Source organism: Jaculus jaculus, chromosome 8 (assembly GCF_020740685.1).
Source record: "Jaculus jaculus isolate mJacJac1 chromosome 8, mJacJac1.mat.Y.cur, whole genome shotgun sequence".
NCBI classification, from domain to species: domain Eukaryota; kingdom Metazoa; phylum Chordata; class Mammalia; order Rodentia; family Dipodidae; genus Jaculus; species Jaculus jaculus.
The window spans coordinates 9,553,736-9,574,748 of NC_059109.1; the positions used below are offsets into that span (position 1 = coordinate 9,553,736).

The following is a 21,013-nucleotide window of genomic DNA, read 5'->3' on the forward strand; positions in this document are numbered from 1 at the left end:
CCAGGTGGGTGTGGTGACGCACGCCTTCAATCCCAGCACTTGGGAGGCACAGGTAGGAGGAACGCTGAGAGTTTGAGGCCACCCTGAGACGACATAATGAATTCCAGGTCAGCCTGGGCTAGAGTGAGACTCTGCCTCAAAAAACAGTAACAGAGACAAAAACAGACAAACAAACAAAAAACCCACCCTTCAGGATCATCTTCAACTTACCATTTCCTAACCATGTGATTTAATCTCTCTGTGTCTCATATGTCCATCTGTGAAACAGAGGACAAATGTAGGGATGTGAGCCCTTGTCCATGCAGAAGCACCTGGAACATTCTAAGTACTGCATGCTGGAGTCCTAGAATTATCCTCAAGCTTGAACAAAGGGCCTGACTGCCCAAAGCACTCGCCTGTACTGGCTCAGGGATCACAGACCTATCAACTCCAGGAGCTGCAGTCTGAGAAGATCCCTTGGGTGTCAAGAGGTTGTGAGGACCCCAATCCCCAGGCTGGACCCTGCTGCTACAGCTAACTACCGTAGGCTGGAGATCCAAGTCAGAGAACTCACAGTGAAAGAGCTGTTAGGAGGAGTCAGGCAGGAGGCCTGGAGAGATGGCTCAGAGGTTAAGTGCAGCGCCTTTGCAAGCGTGTCGGCCTGAGAGGGACCTGAGGCCTCCCGAGTTCTAGTCTCCAGATCCCGCGTAAACAGCGGGGCATGGCCACAAGTACCTGTCACCCCAGCCTTGCAGTAACCCCAACCCTGAAGGGGAGTGGAGGCTGGAGAAGTGCTGGAGCCTTGCATGCTCCCAAACCAGTAAAAGAGTCTCTGGCTCAAAAACAAGGCAGGGTGGACATGAGATGGAGCAGGACACTCAAAGATCTACCCTGGCCACCACAAGTGGCCACCCCTCAGCCACACCACAGACACTCATTCTCTCTCGCTCGCTCTCTCTCCCTTTTAAAATAATGGTTTGTTAATAATTACTATTGCTAATAATTATTAATAAAAAAAAGAGGCATGAAGAACCAGAGGTCAAGTGAAGCCATATAGTGACAGAGGTCCAGGAGTGTCCTCCCCCACCCCCGCCATAATAAGAACCGATAGGCGGGGCTCAAACCCATCCCCTACCACACAAAGGTCTTTGCCATGAGTGCTTTCTGACAGCCAGGTACAGCTTCCCTGGCAACAGGGGAAATGAAGCTGCCATCTTTCCCCCACCTTTTACTTGCCTTTTCCAGATTGGTTGGCTCTCTCTCTCTTGATTGGCCCTCTCACCTCATTTGCATGCACCCAACCAATCAGGGATCACCCATAAGTTTACATAAACCCAGGCACTCAGCCTGTCTGTCCTCAGACTGGCCAGGCACACTCCAAGGAGGAAGACCTGCCCTCCACCCAGGCTCCAGGAAGCAGGAGCTGCCTGTCCCCCAGCTGCGGGTTGGAGCTGTCCCCTGCATGCAGACCTGCTTCCATTCTCAGCATCTGGACCTGTTCTTGGCATCAGTCCTGCTCTGATTCCTGCCTTAGGATTCACTCCTGGCTTCTAGAAAGACCTGCAGCTCCCAGCTCCCGCTCTGATGAGACCCCCCCCCAACACCCCTTTGGCTGGTTTACAAAGGGTCCTCGAGTTGTAATACTCACTGGCAACCCCTAGATTGACATCCCACCACCACCAAGAGCTCAGGCCTGTCACCACCCCTTTTGATCCTGTGTGCATGAATCCTTGAATATTCACCTTTCCCTGTGGTCTGCCCACTTCATTTTTCAGGGAGGAGAGATAAGACCCCAACAGAAGAAGTGGTTGTTATCAGTAAGTCAATGCCAGTGACCCAAGAGCAAGACTGAGTTGGATGGGAGATCACAACACATCAATTGTCCATCGTCTCCCAGTGAGATCTGAATTATTAGTGGAAGAATGAGCAGGCAGGGAGAGGTGTAATCATCCAGTCGCAGGGTCACATTAAGAGCGTCTATCAAGGGCTGGAGAGATGGCTCAGCCATTAAGGCACTTGCCTGTGAAGCCTAAGGACCCAGGTTCGATTCTCCAGGTCCCATGTAAGCCAGGTGCACATGGTGGCGCATGCATCTGGAGTTCGTTTGCAGTGGCTGGAGGCCCTAGCATGCACATTCTCATTTTCTCTCTCTCTCCCTCTCTCTGTCTCAAATAAATAAATAAAATCTTTTTTAAAAAAAATAAAAGACTGTCTAACTCAGGCTGGAGAGATGGTTTAGCAGTTAAGGCACTTGCCTGCAAAGCCTAAGGACCCAGGTTCAATTCCCCCTTACCCATGTAAGCCAGATACACCAAGTGGCACATGCATCTGGAGTTCATTTGCAGTGGCCGAAAGTCCTGGTGCACCCATTCTCTCTATATATATATCTGCCTCTTTCTCTCCATGTCTTGCAAATAAATAAAAAATAGAAAAATAACTTTTTTAAAAGAAAAGAGTGTCTAACTCCTTTTCCAGGTCTACAGTATAGTATTTATTACCTGCATGACTTAATCTCCCCGTGCTTCAATTTTCCCAGCTGTAACACAGAGGCAGCGGTAGCAGGGCCAGAGCAGGAAATAGAAGCTTCCCTCATTCTGAGTGTCTGACTTACAGGTGTACATAGTCTGTGTTCCCATGGAGCTATAGGCTGGGACAGAACCTCATTCTCAACACTGGGACCCCAGAAGGTGGATGGTGACATAGGTATGGCAGTTATGCACACTTATCAGACTGGATGGTGTTTCTATGGAAGGCAGAGGAGCTCATATGAGATGGCAAGGGCTCAGAGGACACTTAAGTGGTGGGCACTGCCCATGTCCCAGCATCAGAATGTTAACAACTGACAAGTCTCAGGAACAAGACTGGCAAATCCCCTCCGTAAGGTTATATAAGCAGTAATAATTACAGGGGAAAGAGACTCTCCAATAAACCGCTGCCTGACCAGTATGCAGGGAGCTCCAGGAATGAAAACTTGTGTTTTCACCCATGCTGGTGTATGTTTTTCAGTGATCCAAGTGCCTTTGAGTCTTCCACCCTCCTGAAAGTGAACCCCTCACCTGTAACCTTACATGTATAAGTAATCCCAACAAACTCATTGGTTCATCACATTGGAATTTGATAGAATAGTGACTTGCTATATCATGGGCACCTTACCTGAGATGAAGAGACATTCATTCATGTCTCTCCAACAAAAAGAACTCACATAACATGGGGGTTGGGCAGAACTCCTCAGCTGGCTTAGAGGTTCTAAGGAACTTATATAATCAGCAGGGGTTTCAAGATCCAGTCAGAAAGGAAGTGATGGTCACAGAGGGAGGCAAGAATAGGGTCAAGCAGAGGCCTGGCCCGGCTGTTATTCTCATAGACTGTCCTAGTGGCATTGGTTCAAGACCCTGGGAGAGGAGAGAGCAGAGGTCCAGGAACCCTCTCTGTTCAGTCACAGCCTAAGAGTTTTTCTTTCCCTACGTCTTCTCCCTTGCAAGAAAGCACGGTCCCTTAGTACACGAAGTCACTCTTCAAAGCTGGTACCCATGTGCTCACTGTCCTGCGAGCTCTGCCCTCGATTCCTACACTCCGCCTCTGGGGCTGCCAGCTTGGGAGGAGAGCTGGAATTTGTATTGATCCTGGCGTATTCCACAGACAAGAGGGGGTCATGTGTGGGCTTTGGGTTGGGCTGATTGTTGGTGTCGATGGAATGTTGAAGATCCAGGTGGTTTAGATGGATGAGTGAGGCATAGTGGATGGCCCCAGTGTCCACACCAGAGATTTTCTTCTGATGGAAGCCCTGAGGATCAAAGAAGAGAGATGTTTGTTGAATGGCACATACTTGGGATGGTCAATGGCCTGGGACTACCCAGAAACGGTAGTGAGTGCTAGAATACAGACCTGAGCTAGAGAGATGGCTTAGCGGTTAAGGCACTTGCCTGTGAAGCTGAAGGACCCCATGTTGGACTTTCCGGTTCCCATGTAAGCCGGACGCACAGTATGACACAGCACACAAGGTCACACATGAGCACAACGTGGTGCACGCGTCTGGAGTTTGACTGCAGTGGTTGGAGGCCCTGGCGTGTCAATTCTCCCACTCTCATTAAAATAGAAAAAAAAAAAAAAGAAACACAGACCTTCCAGGCGTTTCTACAATGAGCCTTCCTACCCAGTCTCAGTCTCTTTCCCTCCATCTCTCTCTTCACAGTCCCTGACCTGACAGTCTTAGTCCCTTCACATCTCTCTGACAGGATCAAGTCCTCCTTCTTGGGAACAGCCCTTCCAGATGGCAAAATCCCAAACAGAGAAGGCTGTAAGCAGGATAAGAACACACTTAGCTTCCCCTGGTCTCAGGCCCTGAGACAGACTGACCACTGTCACATATAAACAAGGCCCTTTAGTCTTCCACATGATCCTTATCCAGGGGCGCCCTTGGGGCTTTTCAAACACCTGCTTTAACCAGAAATCCAAGAAAATGTAATGCCTTTAAGTCTATTTAGGTCATGTCAGGAGGCCTTGGACCAATTTCTTGGTGGTATAATCCCTCCCCCTCCCCCTCCCCCCCCCATGCACCACTCTCTCTTAAAAAATATAGGCTCTGCTCTTCCTGAGTGGGCAAAAACATTCCTTCAGTCTTCAATTCTCACACTAATGAGAAGAATTCAAGTAGTAACATAGACCCCTGTGTTTTTCCTTATTTTTTATTTTATTTATTTTCAAAGAAAAAGAGAGGAGAGAGAGAGAGAGTAAAAGAGAGAGAGAGAGCAAATGAGTGTGCCAGAGCCTCTAGCCACTGTAAACTTCAGATGCACGCACCACCTTAATATACATATGGCTTTACGTGGTGACTGGGGAAGATCCCCGGTCATTAGGCATTGCAGGAAACTGCTAAGCCAATCTCTCCAGCCAAGACCCTTGTTTTGTAGGAACCTAGTCAGGGTTATAGGCCCAGAAAAAAAAAAAAAAAAAAAACAGATTATCTGTACGTGTTCACAGAGCCAACAAACCCAGAGATTTTACAATTATTTGTGTATTGCTAGTGATAAGTCCAGAGAACAGAGTCCAGGAAATAAAACCCAAAAGGCCTTGAACCATGCTGAGTCACCTAAAGGACAGAAATCCCTGACTCATGCTTACTCACCAGGAGGTTGCCTGGTGGGTCACTTTCCAGCTACCAGGAAACCACACATACCAAGTATCCAATCCTTTGTCTAACTCATCAGCCTATCAGGAGCCCCCACGCTCAAGGCAACCAATCAAATCTACCCTGGCTCGAGGTTGCCGAGTATACAGCAACTCCCCCTCCAAGTCACGTAGCTGCCAAGGGGCAGGGGAAGCCCCTCCCATTCTGGAATTTTCTTTGGCTCTACTTTCACTTTCTTTTCTCATAACCCCTTGCTCAACTTACCCCTCTTCCATGCCTGCATTCATCATTCTTCACAGGACTCAAGACAACAGAGTGCCTTGGGAAACTTAAGGGATCATTGACTGTCCAGCGCTCTAACTCCTAGGGTAAGCCCATTCGGAGCCGAGAAAGACTGTTGCTCTCAAAATCAGCAACCCTATGATAGATGGAAGCTGGCCTTAAGGATGGTCTGACTTTGCTCCCTCCCCCCCCATCCCTTTCTCTTAAACTCTCAAACCTAAGTGACGTCAGGGGCAGGAGAAGGATGTGCCACCCAACGCTGGGCCTGCAGAGCGATGGAGCAGATGTGGATGGGAAACATCCTGGCTGAGCTGGCTTCCCTGGGGGCCCATACAAAGGAGACTCAAGCTCTACCTCATATCCAAGCAAATACTCCTGGAGTGGAGCCCAAGAAACGGCTTACTTAATATGTATGTGTATATGTGTATGTGTGTGTGTGTGTGTGTGTGTGTGTGTGTGTGTGTGTGTGTATTTGCAAGCAGAGAGAGAGAGGGGCAGAAAGAGAGGAGAATGAACATGTCAGGCCCGTAGCCACTGCAAATGAAGTCCAGATGCACGCACCACTTTGTGCACCTGGCTTTCTGTGGGTTCTCAAGCTTTGCAGCCAAGCGCCTTAACCATTGAAGACATCTTTCCATCCCAGAAACTACTTTTGTATGAGACAGAGAGAGGGAGAGGAAGAGAGAGAGAGAATTGGTGTGCCAGGGCCTGAGCCACTGCAATCAAACTCCAGACACGTGTGCCCCCTTGTGTGCATTGCAGCCGTGTATGCTTGCGTCACTGTGCACCTGGCTTACATAGGACCTGGAGACTCGAACGTGAGGCCATAGGCTTTGCAGGCAAAGTGCCTTAACCGCTAAGCCATCTCCCCAGCCCCAGAAACTCCTTTGGTGTTGTTTTTCAGGACTGGGGCTAGGTGCTAGGGCTAAGCCCATGTCACGTAAATGCTCTGCCACTGAGTTACTTGCCCCAGCCCTTGCTTGTTTGTGAGACAGGATCTCACTGTGTAGCCAAAGCTGGCTTGAAATGTAGGGTCTTCTTGCTTTAACCTCCCAAGTGTTAGGTTCCCCAGCCTGCACCCATAAGTGTCAAGAAACTGGTTTGATGTTGTTGGGTTTTTTGTTTTTCTAGGTAGAGTCTCGCTCTAGCCCAGGCTGACCTGAAATTCACTCTGTAGTCTCAGGGTGGCCTCGAACTCATGGCGATCCTCCTACCTCTGCTCCCACGTGCTGGGATTAAAGGCGTGTGCCACCACACCCGGCTTTTTTTTAAAAAATATTTTGTTTTTATTTATTTATTTGAGAGAGAAAGGTAGGTAGATAGATAGAGAGAGAGAGAGAATGGGCACACCAGTGCCTCTACCACTGTAAACAAACTCCAGACACATGCACTCTCTTGTGCATCTGGCTTATGTGAGCACTGTGGAATTGAACCTGGGCCCTTTGGCTTTTCAGGCAAGAGCCTTAACCAGCAAGCCATCCCTCCACCCCTTGATGTTGTTTTCCCTATGGAGAGAGGGGATGGTGTTTGAGATCCAGGCCGCCCTCAAATTCACTATTTGGCCAATAAAATATTCACTATATATCCTTTTGCCTCTACCGTCCAAGTGCTGAGGTTGTAGGTGTGTGCCACCATGCCCATCAAGAAACCTTTAACAAGCTCTTCAAGTGCCTGCCAAGTCTGAGTAGGACTGAGATAGAAGAGGATCTATTAAGAATGTTATTTGTTTGGGCTGGAGGGATGGCTTAGCAGTTAAGGTGTTTGCCTGCAAGGCCAAAGGACCCAGGTTCAATTCCCCAGGACCCACATTAGCCAGATGCACAAGGGGACACACATGTCTGGAGTTCTTTTGCAGTGGCTGGAGTTCCTGGTACGCCCATTCTCTCTCTCTCTTTCCCTCTTTCTCTGTCAAATAAATCAATAAATAAAAATAAAAATACAATGATTGAGATGGGGAGGTAATATGATGGAGAATGGAATTTCAAAGGGGAAAGTGGGGGGGGGAGGGAATTACCATGGGATTTTTTTATAATCATGGAAAATGCTAATAAAAATTTTAAAAAATAAAATAAAAATATTTTTTCTTTAAAAAAGATTGTTATTTGTGGGGCCAGATGCACAAGGGGACACAAGCATCTGGAGTTTGTTTGCAGTGGGTAGAGGTCCTGGTGAATCCATTCTCTCTCTCTCTCACCCTGTCAAATAAATAATAAAAATAAAATAGTTTAAAAAAGAATGTTATTTGTGGAATCGATTCTAGCCTTACATGGAGGATTGAACTATTTTATTTTACTTATTTGAGAGAGAGAAAAAGAGGGAAGGAGAGAGGGAGGGAAAGAGAGAGAGAGGGAGAATGGGTGTGCCAGGGCTTCCAGCCGCTGCAAACAAACTCCAGACATACGCACCACCTTCTGGGTGGCTTACATGGGTCTTGGGGAATCAAACCTGGGTCCTTATTCTTTGCAGGCAAGCACCTTAACCGCTAAGCCATCTCTCCAGCCTGTGATCACAGGAGTGTCATAGATCTGTGAGCTGGACAGACCTCCCCAAAGGAAAGTGCCCAGTCCTTAAACCCTGCTAAGAGGGTGTCCTGGGGTACTACAGTTTACCATGTGTTTGTCCCATAGTGATTGGACCAGTGGTCGTGGTAGTTAATCTGAAGGCTGGCTGGGGACTTAAGAGGTAGAAAAAGCTCTTGGGGGGGGGGTAAAGGTCAACAGCTGCAACTGCCGACTCTCTGCCCCTCCCCCTTCCTCTCTTGGATTTGAGATGGGAACCGTGAGGAAAGGAAGTGTCCACACAGGTCATGAGGACATGAGCTGTCATGAGTGTGTCACTCATGACTGAACTAAACAGAAACTGGACACAAGTCAGGATGTTGAAGTTCAGGCACCCAGCAAAGCCAAAGGTGTCCAGGAAAGCGTGGCTCTCTCTGCCGGGGCAGAGTCGTGCCTACTCACAGTGCTCACCACCGCCTGGCCCGCAACGTCCTCATAGACGTGGCGCGATCCATTCATACCTGTCAAGAAAGAGCCAAGATGAGCGGAAAGTCCTCTAGCTATCCACCTGACCCGCTTCGTGTGGGGACGGTGGGAAGAGCTGTCGTCCTGGCTGGGCAGAAGGGACCCGATAGGGGAAAAGCCAGGACTTAAATCCAGGCTGACCTGGAATTCACTATGTCGTCTCAGGGTGGCCTCGAACTCACGGCGACCCTCCTACCACTGCCTCCCGAGTGCTGGGGTTTAAGGCGTGTGCCGCCACGCCCGGCTCAAACACCCAACTCCTAAGTAGCGTCCGGGTGTGCCAAGAAGCCAGACACCCTGGCTGCCTGTGTCCCTCTATATAAGCCCAGTAAACTTCATTATCAACTCCAGGTCACCGAAAATGACTAATTTGAACATCAAAGGTAAGTATAGTGTATTTGCTGATTGAGTTTTCTGTAGTGAGGTGCTTCCAGTTTTTGGCTGAGAACATTGGCACACGAACATACTGTAGTTTGATCATGACGCCCTCTCATTACCTTCTTTTGTGCCTCTTTCCCTGCTCCTATCCCACCTTTTCTACTTTCCAGCTAGTCCCTCCTCCATTTTTTTTTTTAAATTTTTTTTTGTTCATTTTTTATTTATTTATTTGAGAGCGACAGAGAGAGAGAGAAAGAGACAGAGAGAGAGAGATTGAGAACAGGCGCGCCAGGGCTTCCAGCCACTGCAAACGAACTCCAGATGCATGCGCCCCCTTGTGCATCTGGCTAACGTGGGACCTGGGGAACTGAGCCTCGAACCGGGGTCCTTAGGCTTCTCAGGCAAGCGCTTAACCACTAAGCCATCTCTCCAGCCCCCCTCCTCCATTTTTTATATTTATTTATTTACTTGAGAGAGAGAGAATGGGCGCACCAGGGCCTCCAGCCACTGCAAACAAACTCCTGACACACGCGCCACCTTGTACATCTGCCTTTACGTAGGTGCTGGGGAATCGAACTTGGGTCCTTTGGCTTTGCAAGCCATCGCCTTAACCACTAAGCAATCTCTCCAGCCCCCTCTGCTATATTTATGGGCCTTTTTTTTTTCTTTTTCTTTCTAGGTTTTGGAGCCAGGAATTCCCAGTGTGGAACACAGTTTGCCCTATGAACATGCCCGCTCATGCTCACAACACACACACACACACACACACACACACACACACACACACTTGCGTAAGTGTGTAACGAGCAAACCTGCATAAAATTTGGGCATTTTGATGTTGTGTGATATTTTATAAAAATGCCCTTGTGACACACCAAACTGATTTTTTTCAGTTTGAAAGACACGTAAATCGTTTTGTTTAAATCTTTTCCTCCCTTAGGGTTTGTGCGTGTGAGGACATGTGTACGTGCAGGCACTTGTGCATTGATTTGGAATCAGGGCGGAAGGGAGAGGAGCCTGCTCCACTACTGAGGAGCTGAGACAAACTGCCCTTTTAGAACTGGAGCTTTGGCAGGGCATGGTGGCGCACACCTGTAACCCCAGTTCTTGGGAGGCAAGAGGTGGAGGGATCGTTGTGAGTTTGAGGCCAGACTGGCACTACAGAGTGAGTTTCAGGTCAGACTGGGTTACAGTGAGACCCTAACCTCAAAAACCAAAAAGGAATTGGATTTTTATTATTTAAAATGTTGGAAACACTGTGCCAATGTGACATAGTGGGGTGGGAGCCTCCAGAAATCAGAAAAATACAGCGAACTGGCCCTTTTCCCTAAGTCTCTGGGGCAATGGGAACGTTCTGCTCCTTGTGCTAGGAGCCATGCAGACAGTGGAGATGAAGAAGGCGTCTGGTCCTTTAAGGTCTCCAAGGTGGGGGGTGTCTTCTGCCCCCTATGTTCTCCTGCTGCAGAAACATACTAGACAAGAAAGGAAAGCTCGGTGCTTGCCTGTGAAGCCGAAAGACCCAGGTTTGATTTGGAGTTTGTTTGCAGTGGCTAGGGGCCCTGTCGTGGCCATTCTCATTCTCTCTCTCTGTCTCTCTCACACACCCAAATAAATAAAATATTTTTTAAAAAGAGAGTAAAGCTGGGCTGGAGAGATTGCTCAATGGTTAAGGCGCTTACCTGCAAAGCCTAAGAACTCATGTTCGAACCTCCAGAGCCAACGTTAGCCAGACACACAGTGACGCGCGCGTGCACACACACACACACACTCCTGGAATTCATTTTCAGCAGCTGAAGGCCCTGGGATGCCCATCCCCCCCCACCTCAAAATTAAGAGAGAGTAAAACTATAACTCAGTGATCTGAGTTTTTCTGCCTGGCCTTGGTCTCAGACAGCAGAGGGACTGTTTTTTGTTGTTTTTTTGTTTTTGTTTTTGTTTTTGAGGTAGGGTCTCCTCTAGCCCAGGATGACCTGGAATTCACTCTGTAGCCTCAGGGTGGCCTTGAAGTCACAGAGATCCTCCTACCTCTGCCTCCCAGGTGCTGGGATTAAAGGTGTGTGCCACCACGCCCGGCTAGAGGGGGTGTGTGTGGGGGGACTCTTAACATGACCCTACACGGTCTAGCATGTATATATGCATTTTTGTGTAGGCCAGAGGACAACCTCGGGAGTCATTCTAGGCACACCATCATCTTTTGGGGCTGTTTGTTTATTTATTTGTGAGAGCAAGAAAGAAGCAGGTAAAGAATGGCCTCTGCAAACAACCTCCAGACACAGGTACCAACTACCTTGTTCATCTGGCTTTATGTGGGTACTGGGGAATCAAACCTGGGTCCTTAGGCTTTGAGGGCAGGTGCCTTAACTGCTGAGCCATCTCTCCAGCCCCATCCTTTTCCAAGGCAGTGGCTCTCATTGGCCTGGAGCTCACAATAAGGCTAGACTGTCTGGCTAGGGAGTCCCAGGGACCCACCTCTCTCTGCTTCCCCAGGGTGGGGTTTCAAGCACACACCACCATGCCCAGATTATTATTTTTTTTCTTTAACATGGGCTCTGGGGATGGAACTCAGGTCCTCATGCTTGGGAGGCAAGCACTTCACTGACTGAGCTACCTCCCCAGTCCTCTTAGGAGTTTTAGAGCTTGAAAAATGAATATTCATGGAGCCTAGCAGAACTCTGACCCACTCATCCATCCGAATCTTGTTGTCTAGGAAAACCACCTCGGGGTATGTGGTGGCAAAGCTGATAAACCGATAAAAGAAAGGGAAAAGAAGTCAAGTTAAGTGGGATTATCATTATTCCCCACAGACCTCACATAGTACCGAAATAGCGAAGGTAACGCCATCTTGTCCTGACCTAGTCCTGACTGCATTCTGTGACTGAATAGTGCTTTTCACTCACTAACCCTGCTTCCCCCCTCCCGCCCCCCAGCTCTCACATCCCATTGGCAGCTCGTTCGGGACTTCCCACGACCCTGACTGTGGCCCAGATGTATGCTCAAAATCACTGCTGTGTGCAAGGGTACCCGAACCTTCATCGGGCTTCGACATCACTACGGATTTTGCTTTTAAAAACGCTATACCCCTGAGCTTCTTCCTTGAGAATTCTACGGGCATTAGCCTCTCTCGGTTGCCGGCTTAATAAAGGACTCTCAATTGGCTTGTAAAGTGAGGTCTGTCAATCTCTTACATGTACAGTACATTCGATCCTTTGACCTTATCATCCTGTATATCCGCTACATTGCGTTCTTTTTTTTTTTTATTGCTGTTGTTGTTGTCTATTTTTATTTATTTATTTGAGAGCAACAGACAGAGAGAGAAAGAGGCAGAGGGAGAGAGAGAGAATGGGCGCGCCAGGGCTTCCAGCCACTGCAGATGAATTCCAGACGTGTGCGCCCCCTTGGGCACCTGGCTAACGTGGGTCCTGGGGAACCGAGCCTGGAACCGGGGTCCTTAGGCTTCACAGGCAAGCGCTTAACCGCTAAGCCATCTCTCCAGCCCCACATTGCATTCTTTAACTATACCTCTCCTTCTCCTCCTCTATGCCAAGGAAAAAAAAATTTTTAATGATAGCAACATGCAAGTCAATGCAATTCACCAGGAAGCTCCATCACATAGACATGTTTTTAAAAAGTCCTGGGCTGGAGAGACAGCTTAGCAGTTAAAGCACTTGCCTGCAAAGGCTAAGGACCCAGGTTCAATTCCCTGGTATCCACATAAGCCAGAAGCACAAGATGGCTCATGCATCTGGAGTTCATTTGCAGAGGCTAGAGACCCTGGCATGCCCATTCTCTCTCTCTCTCTCTCTCTCTCTCTCTCCCTCCCTCTCTCAAATTAATTAAACATTTTTTTATAGTCCCACTCATGAAATTTATGACCCAAACTGGCTCCTAACTCATCTTATCTTAGGCAAATGGCTATGGAGTTGATTACCTTTGGGTGAGTTGATTTGGAGCCTAGGGAGAACTGGTCTACCCTTGGGACGTGCAGATTTCTGGAGAGTAACCACTTGGGCACTTCAGCTCTCAGGCCTCAGTTTCCTTGTTGGTGAAATGTATGACGCAGGCTCACCTTTCTCCGCTCTTCCTCTCACTTTCCTGAGGTACAGGGCCACAAGGATGGCAAGTCCCAGCAGGAGCAAGACAGCCACCGTCACACCAGCCACGATGAACTTCCACGTCCTGTTGTCCGAAGAGCTGCAGGACCGAGATCAGCCAGGGAAGAACAGTCAGAACGACTACCTCCCCTCATGCCCGTGGTCAGCACAGGCCCTCCTCCGTGTCTGCCTCTTCCTGGCATCCCTCTTGCTCTTCTGAGCCCTGGTGGGCACAAGGTCTTCATAAAGGGGCAAGGGCTGGTGATGTCCTAAGGATTTGTTGCTTTCTTTGTCGAACTTTGCTTTGGGGAGCTATAAGAATGTCTTCTGCACTCATCTGTCCCAGCCGCCTTCCCTTCCTTGTCCCCTTGAACTTCACCTCCAACCTTCTCGGTGAGGGGCAGTCAGATCTCAGAGTGCCCAAGGCCACCCGACAAACTCCTTAGCACCTTCCAATACGTCCTGCCTTGGGTCAAAGGGGACAGCCTGAAGGGAGACACTCAGGCCTGGAGCAGTCCCCTGCTCTACTCCTTGTTAGGGTGGCAAGGTTAGAAAGAGAAAGGCAATATTTTAGGGGGCTAGGGGATTGCTCACTGGTTAAAGGCATTTGTTTGCAAAGCCTGCTTTGACTGGATTTGATGCCCTAGTATAACCACGTAAAGCCAAATCCACAAAGTGGTGAATGTGTCTGGAGTTTGTTTGCAGTAGCAAGGAGCCCTGGCATTCTCCTCCCTTTCTCTCTCTCCCTCTCTCTCTCTCTCAAAAACCAATAAAAATCTCTTTTGAAAAGAGAAAGGGAGCCAAGCATGGTGGTGCCTGCCTTTAATCCTGGCACTTTGGGAGGCAGAGGTGGGGGGGGGGGGATCACTGTGAGTTCAAGGTTAGCCTAACACTACATAATGAATTCTAGGTCAGCCTGGGCTACAGCAAGATGGCACTTTGAAAAAACAAAATATTAATAATAAATTAAAATAAGATTTAAAAAAATAAAAAAGAGAAAGGAACATTTTTAGGGCCATCTCTCAGCCCGGTTGATCGTCCCCGGATGGTTTTTGGCTCTGTGTGTGTGTGTGTGTGTGTGTGTGTGTGTGTTTGTATGTGTGTGTGTGCGGTGCTCATGCACAAGTTGGGGCGGCACTGTCAGGGCCAGAAGACACTCTCAAGAGTCCTTTTGCTGTTGTTGTTGTCACTGTTCGAGGCTGGCTTTCGCAGTCTCTAGGAACTCCCCTACTGGGCTAGACTGGCTGCCAGGAAGCTCCCAGGATCCTCCTGCTTCCGCCTCCTCAGGGCTAGGATTTTAAGTGTCCCGTGGGCTTTTTAAAGCATGGATATTAGCTGGGTGTGGTGGCACACTCCTTTACTCCCAGCACTCCAGCAGAGGTAGGAGGGTCCCTGTGAGGCCACTCTGGGACTGCAGAGTGAGTTCCAGGTCAGCCTGGGCTAGAGTGAGACCCTGCCTCGAAAAACAACAAAAAACCCATGAATGCAGGGGCGGAGTTCAGATCCTTGTGCTTGCAAGGAAGGTGAGCACTTTGCCAACTGATCCATCTCTCCAGCCTTGATTTAATTTGTTTTATTTATTTATTTGAGAGAGAAAGATGCAGAGAGAGAGAGAGAGAGAGAGAAAGAGAATGGGCACACCAGGGCATCCAGCCACTGCAAACGAACTCCAGATGCGTGCGCCCCCTTGTGCATCTGGCTTACGTGAGTCCTGGGGAATCGAACAGAGGTCCTTTGGCTTTGCAGGCAAATGCCTTAACAGCTAAGGTTGCACATGTCCACTAGGTAGTGCAATCATCTGGAGTTTGATTGCAGTGGCTGAGGCCCTGGCATGCCAATTCTCTCCCTCTCTCTGTCTCTCTCTCTCTAAAATAAAAAAATGAAAAATGAAAAACAAAAACAAAACCCCACAAATGCCAAGAGCCAGTCCTGGTGGCACAGGCCTGTCATCCCAGCTGCCCATGAAGCTGAGGCAGGAGGGTCAGAGGGCTGCTTGGGCAGCAATGTGGGCCCACGGCTCACCTGAGTAAGTTAGCAGGGTCCTGGCTCACATAAGAGGAGGGCCCGTATGAAGCTAGATTGTAGAGCACTTGCCTAGCATTGACAAGGTGTTGGGCTCAGTCTGAGTCTGTTTGCTAAAATGCCACAATGCATCAAGTATTACAGACCTTAAGGAGCCGGCCATGGTGGCACACACCTTTAATCCCAGCACTTGGGAGGCAGAGGTAGGAGGATCGCCGTGACTTCAAGGCCACCCTGAGACTACATAGTGAATTCCGGGTTAGCCTGGGCTGGCGCGAAACCCTACCTCAAAAAAAAAAAAAAATTACAAGCCTTAAATAAATTAAAAGAAAAAAGACTGGAGGGATGGCTTAGTGGTTAAGGCATTTGCCTGCAAAGCCAAAGGACCTGGGTTCAATTCCCCCAGTACCCACGTTAGCCAGATGCACAAGGGGGTGCACGCATCTGGAGTTCATATGCAGTGGCTGGAGGCCCTAATGTGCCCATTGTCTCTCTCTCTCTCCCTCCCTCCCTCTTTCTCTATCAAATAAATAAAGAATTACAAACCTTAGCTGGCAGAGGTAGGAGGATCACTGTGAGTTCGAGGCCACCCTGAGACTACACAGTGAATTCCAGGGTCAGCCTGAGCTAGAGTGAGACCCTACCTCTATAAAAAAGAAAAAGAAAAAAAAGAAGGAAAGAAAGAAAAATTTAAAAAGAAAGAAAGAATTGCAAACCTTTCTAAGGGTAGGAGAAACGTTTTCTTCAGTGGTGAAGGTTCTAGAAAAGTTGCCATGTGTCAGTAAATAACATTCTCACCCATGTTCATGTAAGCAATGCTAAACCTAGACACACACACAGAGACAGAGAGAGGTATCAGGGCTGGGATGGTGGCTCAGCAGTTAAAGGTGCTTGCTTGCAAAGGCTTGACTGCCCAGCCTCAATTCCCTGATACCCATTTCCATTTAAAGCCAGATGCAGCAAGTGGCCCATGCATCTGGAGTTTGTTGCAGCAGCAAGAGGGCCTGGTGTGCCCATGGTCTCTCTGTCTCCCTTCTTGCTAATACATAAGTAAAAATATGGGGCGGGGACTGGAGAGATGGCTCATTGGTTAAACGTGCTTGCTTGCAAAGTCGGCCATGATCGGTTCAATTCCCCAGTCCCCACATACCAGATGCGTAGGGTGCTGCTTACATCTGGAGTTTGTGTGCAGTGGTGAGAGGCCCTGGCATGCCCATACTCTCTCTCATAAATAACAAATGTTTTAAAAGTAAATCTAAAAAAACTTTTAGCCAGGTATGGTGGTGCCTTTAATTCCAGCATTCTGTAGGCAAAGGTTCGGATTGCTGGGAGTTCAAGGCCACCCTGAGACTACATAGTGGATTCCAGGTGCCTGGGATAGAGTGAGACCCTACCTCGAATAACCAAATTTTTGAATACTTTTCAATAACCAATTTTTTTTTAATTTCATTTATCTATGTGCAAGCAGAGGAAAAAATAATGACAGAGGGGCAGGAATGGGTGTGCCAGGGCCTCCAGCCACTGCAAAGAAACTTCAGATACATGCACCACTTTGTGCATGTGGCTTCACATGGCTACTGGGGAACTGAACCCATGCTGTCAGGTCCTACAAGCACCTTTAACTGCTGAGCCATCTCTGCAGCACCATATATATATATATATGGTTTTCAAGGTAGGGTTTCACTGTAGCCCAGGCTGACCTGGAATTCACTGTGTAGTCTCAGAGTGGCCTCAAACTCACAGTGATCTTCCTACCTCTGCCTCCCGAGTGCTGGGATATAGGGCATGCACCACCACACCTGGCTAAAAATATTATTTAAAAAAGACATCAGACTGGGCTTCTGCGTGAGAATGAAAATACTTAGTAGCAGAGGCCAGTAAGTTAAAAAGTAGACATAAAGGGTAGAGAAAGGAAGGGAGGAGGGTACTTAATAGGTTGATATTGTATATATGTAATTACAATGATTGTAATGGGGAGGTAATATGATGGAGAATGGAATTTCAAATGGGAAAGTGTGGGGGTGGAGAGGGAGGGAATTACCATGGGATATATTTTATAATCATGGAAAATGTTAATAAAAAAACAAGCAAACAAACAAAAAAACAGACATCAGGGCTGGAGAGATGGCTTAGCGGTTAAGCGCTTGCCTGTGAAGTCTAAGGACCCCAGTTCGAGGCTCGGTTCCCCAAGTCCCACGTTAGCCAGATGCACAAGGGGGCGCACGCGTCTGTAGTTCATTTGCAGAGGCTGGAAGCCCTGGCGCACCCATGCTCTCTCTCTCCCTCTATCTGTCTTTCTCTCTGTGTCTGTTGCTCTCAAATAAATAAATAAATAAATAAATAAATAAATAAATAAAAATACTTTAAAAAAGACATCAAAGCAAAAGTGGGGCTAGTTAGGAAGAAGAAGGGTTTCAGCAGGAGGGAGACAGGAGAAAATAATGGAAAGTGAATATGATAAAAATACATTATATGCATGTATAAAAATTGTTGATATATAAAACTTAAAAAATAACCCTGATGGCTTAGTGGTTAAGGCGTTTGCCTGCAAAGCCAAAGGGCCCAGGTTCGATTCCCCAGGACCCACATTAGGCAGATGCACAAGGTGGCGCCTGCATCTAGAGTTCATTTGCAGTGGCTGGAAGCCCTGGCGTGTCCATTCTCACTCCCTCTTTCCCTCTCTCTCTCTCTCCCTGTTTCTCTGTCAAATAAATAAATATAATTAATTAATTAAAAAAAAAACCCTACAAATCTTGATGTGGAGTTGTTATCACAGTCCCATTTTGCAGGTAAGACAGCTTGAGGCCCACATACGCTGAACAGCGAATGGGGAGGAATGGAGGGCTGAGGGGGCGGGGGAGGGGAGCTGGCAGCTGGCCGTACCTGTCAATCACAAGGCTGGTGCCAGAGGCTCCAGTGGTCGTCAGCCTGGCACTGCTGGTGGTGGTGGGGGTTGAGGCTGTAAGAGACAACAGTGAGAGCAGCACCCCGTCTGTGTGCGCCACACCCCGGGGTTCTCTCCTCTGGGCCTGCTTCTAGGAGTCCACAAGGGGCAGCCTAGCAGAACGAGGAACTCAGACGTGTCACGTTCCTACAGGGAGCGGGGATGTGGCGCTGAACAGAGCCGGGCTTCGCTCGCGGGGAAATGCCACGGGGCAGCGGGCTCTAGACGAGATTCTTACACTGTCCTCGGGATGCCGACTATATTCTAGGGGCCATTTCTGAACACGTGTTAAATTTTCAGTGCATGTGTGTGGTGTGCATGCGGATGCATGTGTGTGTGTGAGAGAGAGAGAGAGATTGGGTGTGCACATGTGTCTGTGGGGAGACCGAAGAACAACCACAACTGTCATCTACTCACGTATGCTTTTCTTCTCGTTTTGTTTTTAGGGTTTTTTTGATTTTTGTGGGAGTAGGGTCTCACGCTAGCCCAGGCTCACCTGGAAATCGCTCTGTAGCACCAGGCTGGCTTTGAACTCATGGTGATCCTTCTACCTCTGCCTCTTGAGTGCTGGCATTAAAGGCGTGCACCACCATGCCCGGCTAGGGTCTCCCTCTTTCTAGCTTTCGCTCTTGCTCTCGCTCGCTCTCATTAAATAAAAGTCAGTCTGTTGGACTTGTCTCAAAAAAAGAGAGAGGGGATGGACAGATGGCTTAGTGATTAAGGCGTTTGCCTGCAAAGCCAATGGATCCTGGTTCGATTCTCCAGGATCCATGTAATCCAGATGCACATGGTAGTGTACGCATCTGGAGTTCATTTACAGTGGCTGGAGGCCCCGGCGTGCCCATTCTCTCCCTCTATCTCTCCCTCTTTCTCTCTCTCTCAAGTAAATAAATAAGTTTTTTTCAAGAGAGGGTTAGAGAGACGGCTCAGTGGTTAAAGGTGCTTGCATGCAAAGTCTGCTGGCCAGAGGTCAGTTCCCCAGTATCCACGAACGGTCAGATACACAAACTAGTCCATGGGTCTGGAGTTCTTTTGCAGCAGAAGGAGGCCCTGGTATGCCCATCTCCCTCCTCCCCCTCTCTCTTTCTGCCTCTCTCTCCCCTTGCAAATCAATAAAATAAAAGTGTCAAGAGAGACCTATGTAATGTGGAGCCAGCAGGCCTGGAGGGTCTCTCACTGATTCTCTCCTTGACTGACGGATGACTTTGGGCCGGGGGCTTTCCATCCCTGTGCCCAGTTAGGTCACGGTTTTTAGGGTACGCTCTAGCCCCGCTACCTTGCGATTCAGAACGGCTGAGACCCACATAGAAGGGGGAGAGCTCACCCTTTGCCACCAGCAGCTGAAAGGTTTGGAGAATGAGGATAACACTGCGAACTTCAGAGACTCCGCAGTGGTAGAATCCCGTGTCCTGCTCTCTGAGTGCGGTCATGGTGACGTTAAAGAAGTTCTGCTTGGGATAATCCTGGAGGGTGAACCGTGGCCAACGAGTACCGAGACTGTTCACCAAGATGTCGCAGTATTGGCCTGAAATTTTCACGCACCAGCTTTTCACCATTCTGACTTGGGTGGGTGCGTACGAGCATGTCGTGGAAATGGACCGGCCCTCCAGGGCTCTCAGCACCTTCGTTCTCTGTGCCCAGCAGCCTGAGAATACACCCTCAGGTCAGCGAATCTCCCAGGTGCCAGGGCGGCACTGGGACGCGAGGGTTCTGGCCTCTGGAAGTGACCCCTTTGGTGCCCAAGCTGCGGGTGTGCCCCCGAGCCAATCTCTGACCACAACACCCCCCTGCTCCCCACCCTCCCCTCCAGGGAGTCCCCACTTCAGCTCTGAATCCTCTCTCCCCACACCCCCGGCTGCTTCCTTAGCCCTTGTGCCTTGTCCTCACCTGCAGCTAGCATCTCCAGTGCAACGAAGGCCAGCAGGTTTGTGGCCTTCCCGGCCATGGCTCCTCTTCTTGAGCTGGATGGAGTTGGGGGGGGCGGTGAGGCAAGGAGCCAGGGGTGCCCTGAGGAGAGGGGTTCAGAGCTGGGAAGGATCTTGAGCCACACAGCCGGGGCTGGATGAGTGGCCGGGAAAGGCAGAGGCCCCGTGTGTCAGCTGGATGCCGAGGTCGCGGCCTGCGCGCACCCTCCAGCTACAGGCTCCCTACCCGGGCCTCTCCGATCGGAGGCTCCAGGGGACTGTGCAGGCTCCTCCAGGCTGTTTCCTCTCTTCACTGGATGTGAGGAAAGCCGAGAAAGCCCAGAGGAAACCATGATGAAGTAAGAGCGGGCTCACTTCCCCTCCTCCCCCTCGACCCGTCCACTTCCTCCTCAGCCCCGCATTTCTTCTCCACACTCAAGTAAGGCACTAGCCAAAAATGGGTGACAGAACTAGGGGTGCTTTTGGAAGCCCCACTGGTTCCCAGAGAGGTGGGGAGGGGGCGTCAGAACCCTGATGTCCATCCTGCCTGAGAACTAGAAAGTTCCATGTGGACAGGTGGGGCATTCATTCTAACCAGAGGAGGAGTCCAGAGGTCCCTGGCAAAGGTGGGAGAGAGCAAAGGTGGGGATGAAGGAAGATTCCAGAAGGAGGGGAGAGAAAGGGGCAGGAGTCAGGGGAGCCCCCCGCATCGATGTCACCCCCACACATCTAGCTTCCAGCATTCTTTAAGCACATTTCAGATAACTGTCATTACATGCGCTGTGGAGGAGCAATTATCACAGAGCATTCATGCTCTATGGATGAACAATAAAGAAAAAAGGAAGGGCTGGAGAGATGGCTTGGCCATTAAGGTGCTTGCCTGCAAAGCCTAAGGACCCAGCTTCCATTCCCCAGGATCCACATAAGCCAGATGTACAAGGGGGCGCACGCATCTGGAGTTCATTTGCAGTGGCTAGTGGTTGGTGTGCCCATTCTCTCTTGCTTTCTCTCTGCTTCTTTCTCTCTCTCAAATAAATAAAAGTAAAATAAATATTTTTGTTGTTGTTGCTGTTTTTCAAGGTAGGGTCTCGCTCTAACCCAGGCTGACCTGGAATTCACTGTGGAGTCTCAGGGTGGCCTCGAACTCACGGTGATCCTCCTACCTTTGCCTCCTGAATGCTGGAATTAAAGGTGTGCGCTACCACGCCTGGCTCTAAAATGAATATTTTTTTTTAAAAAAAAGAAAAACATCAGTTAAATCA

General features: G+C 49.1%; 1 protein-coding gene across 1 annotated transcript; it reads right to left on the minus strand.

The window, feature by feature from the left end:
• Positions 1-3,198: 3,198 nt before the first annotated feature.
• On the minus strand, positions 3,199-19,985 carry Treml4 (triggering receptor expressed on myeloid cells like 4). Its single transcript, XM_045156132.1, has 6 exons — positions 19,735-19,985; positions 19,172-19,492; positions 17,787-17,862; positions 12,857-12,981; positions 8,350-8,408; positions 3,199-3,763 (listed from the first exon to the last, which is right to left on the minus strand). The coding sequence occupies exons 1-6, from the start codon at positions 19,790-19,792 to the stop codon at positions 3,488-3,490; spliced, it is 915 nt and encodes a 304-aa protein (XP_045012067.1). The 5' UTR covers positions 19,793-19,985; the 3' UTR covers positions 3,199-3,487.
• Positions 19,986-21,013: the final 1,028 nt, after the last annotated feature.

Coding starts and splice junctions, on each gene's coding strand:
- Treml4 (XM_045156132.1), bottom strand. CDS start 19,792: ATGGCCGGGAAGGCCACAAACCTGCTGGCCTTCGTTGCACTGGAGATG. Junction 17,863..19,171: donor TCAGCTGCTGGTGGCAAAGG/GTGAGCTCTCCC, acceptor TGTCTCTTACAG/CCTCAACCCCCACCACCACC. Junction 3,764..8,349: donor GCCAGGCGGTGGTGAGCACT/GTGAGTAGGCAC, acceptor TTTGATCCTCAG/GGCTTCCATCAGAAGAAAAT.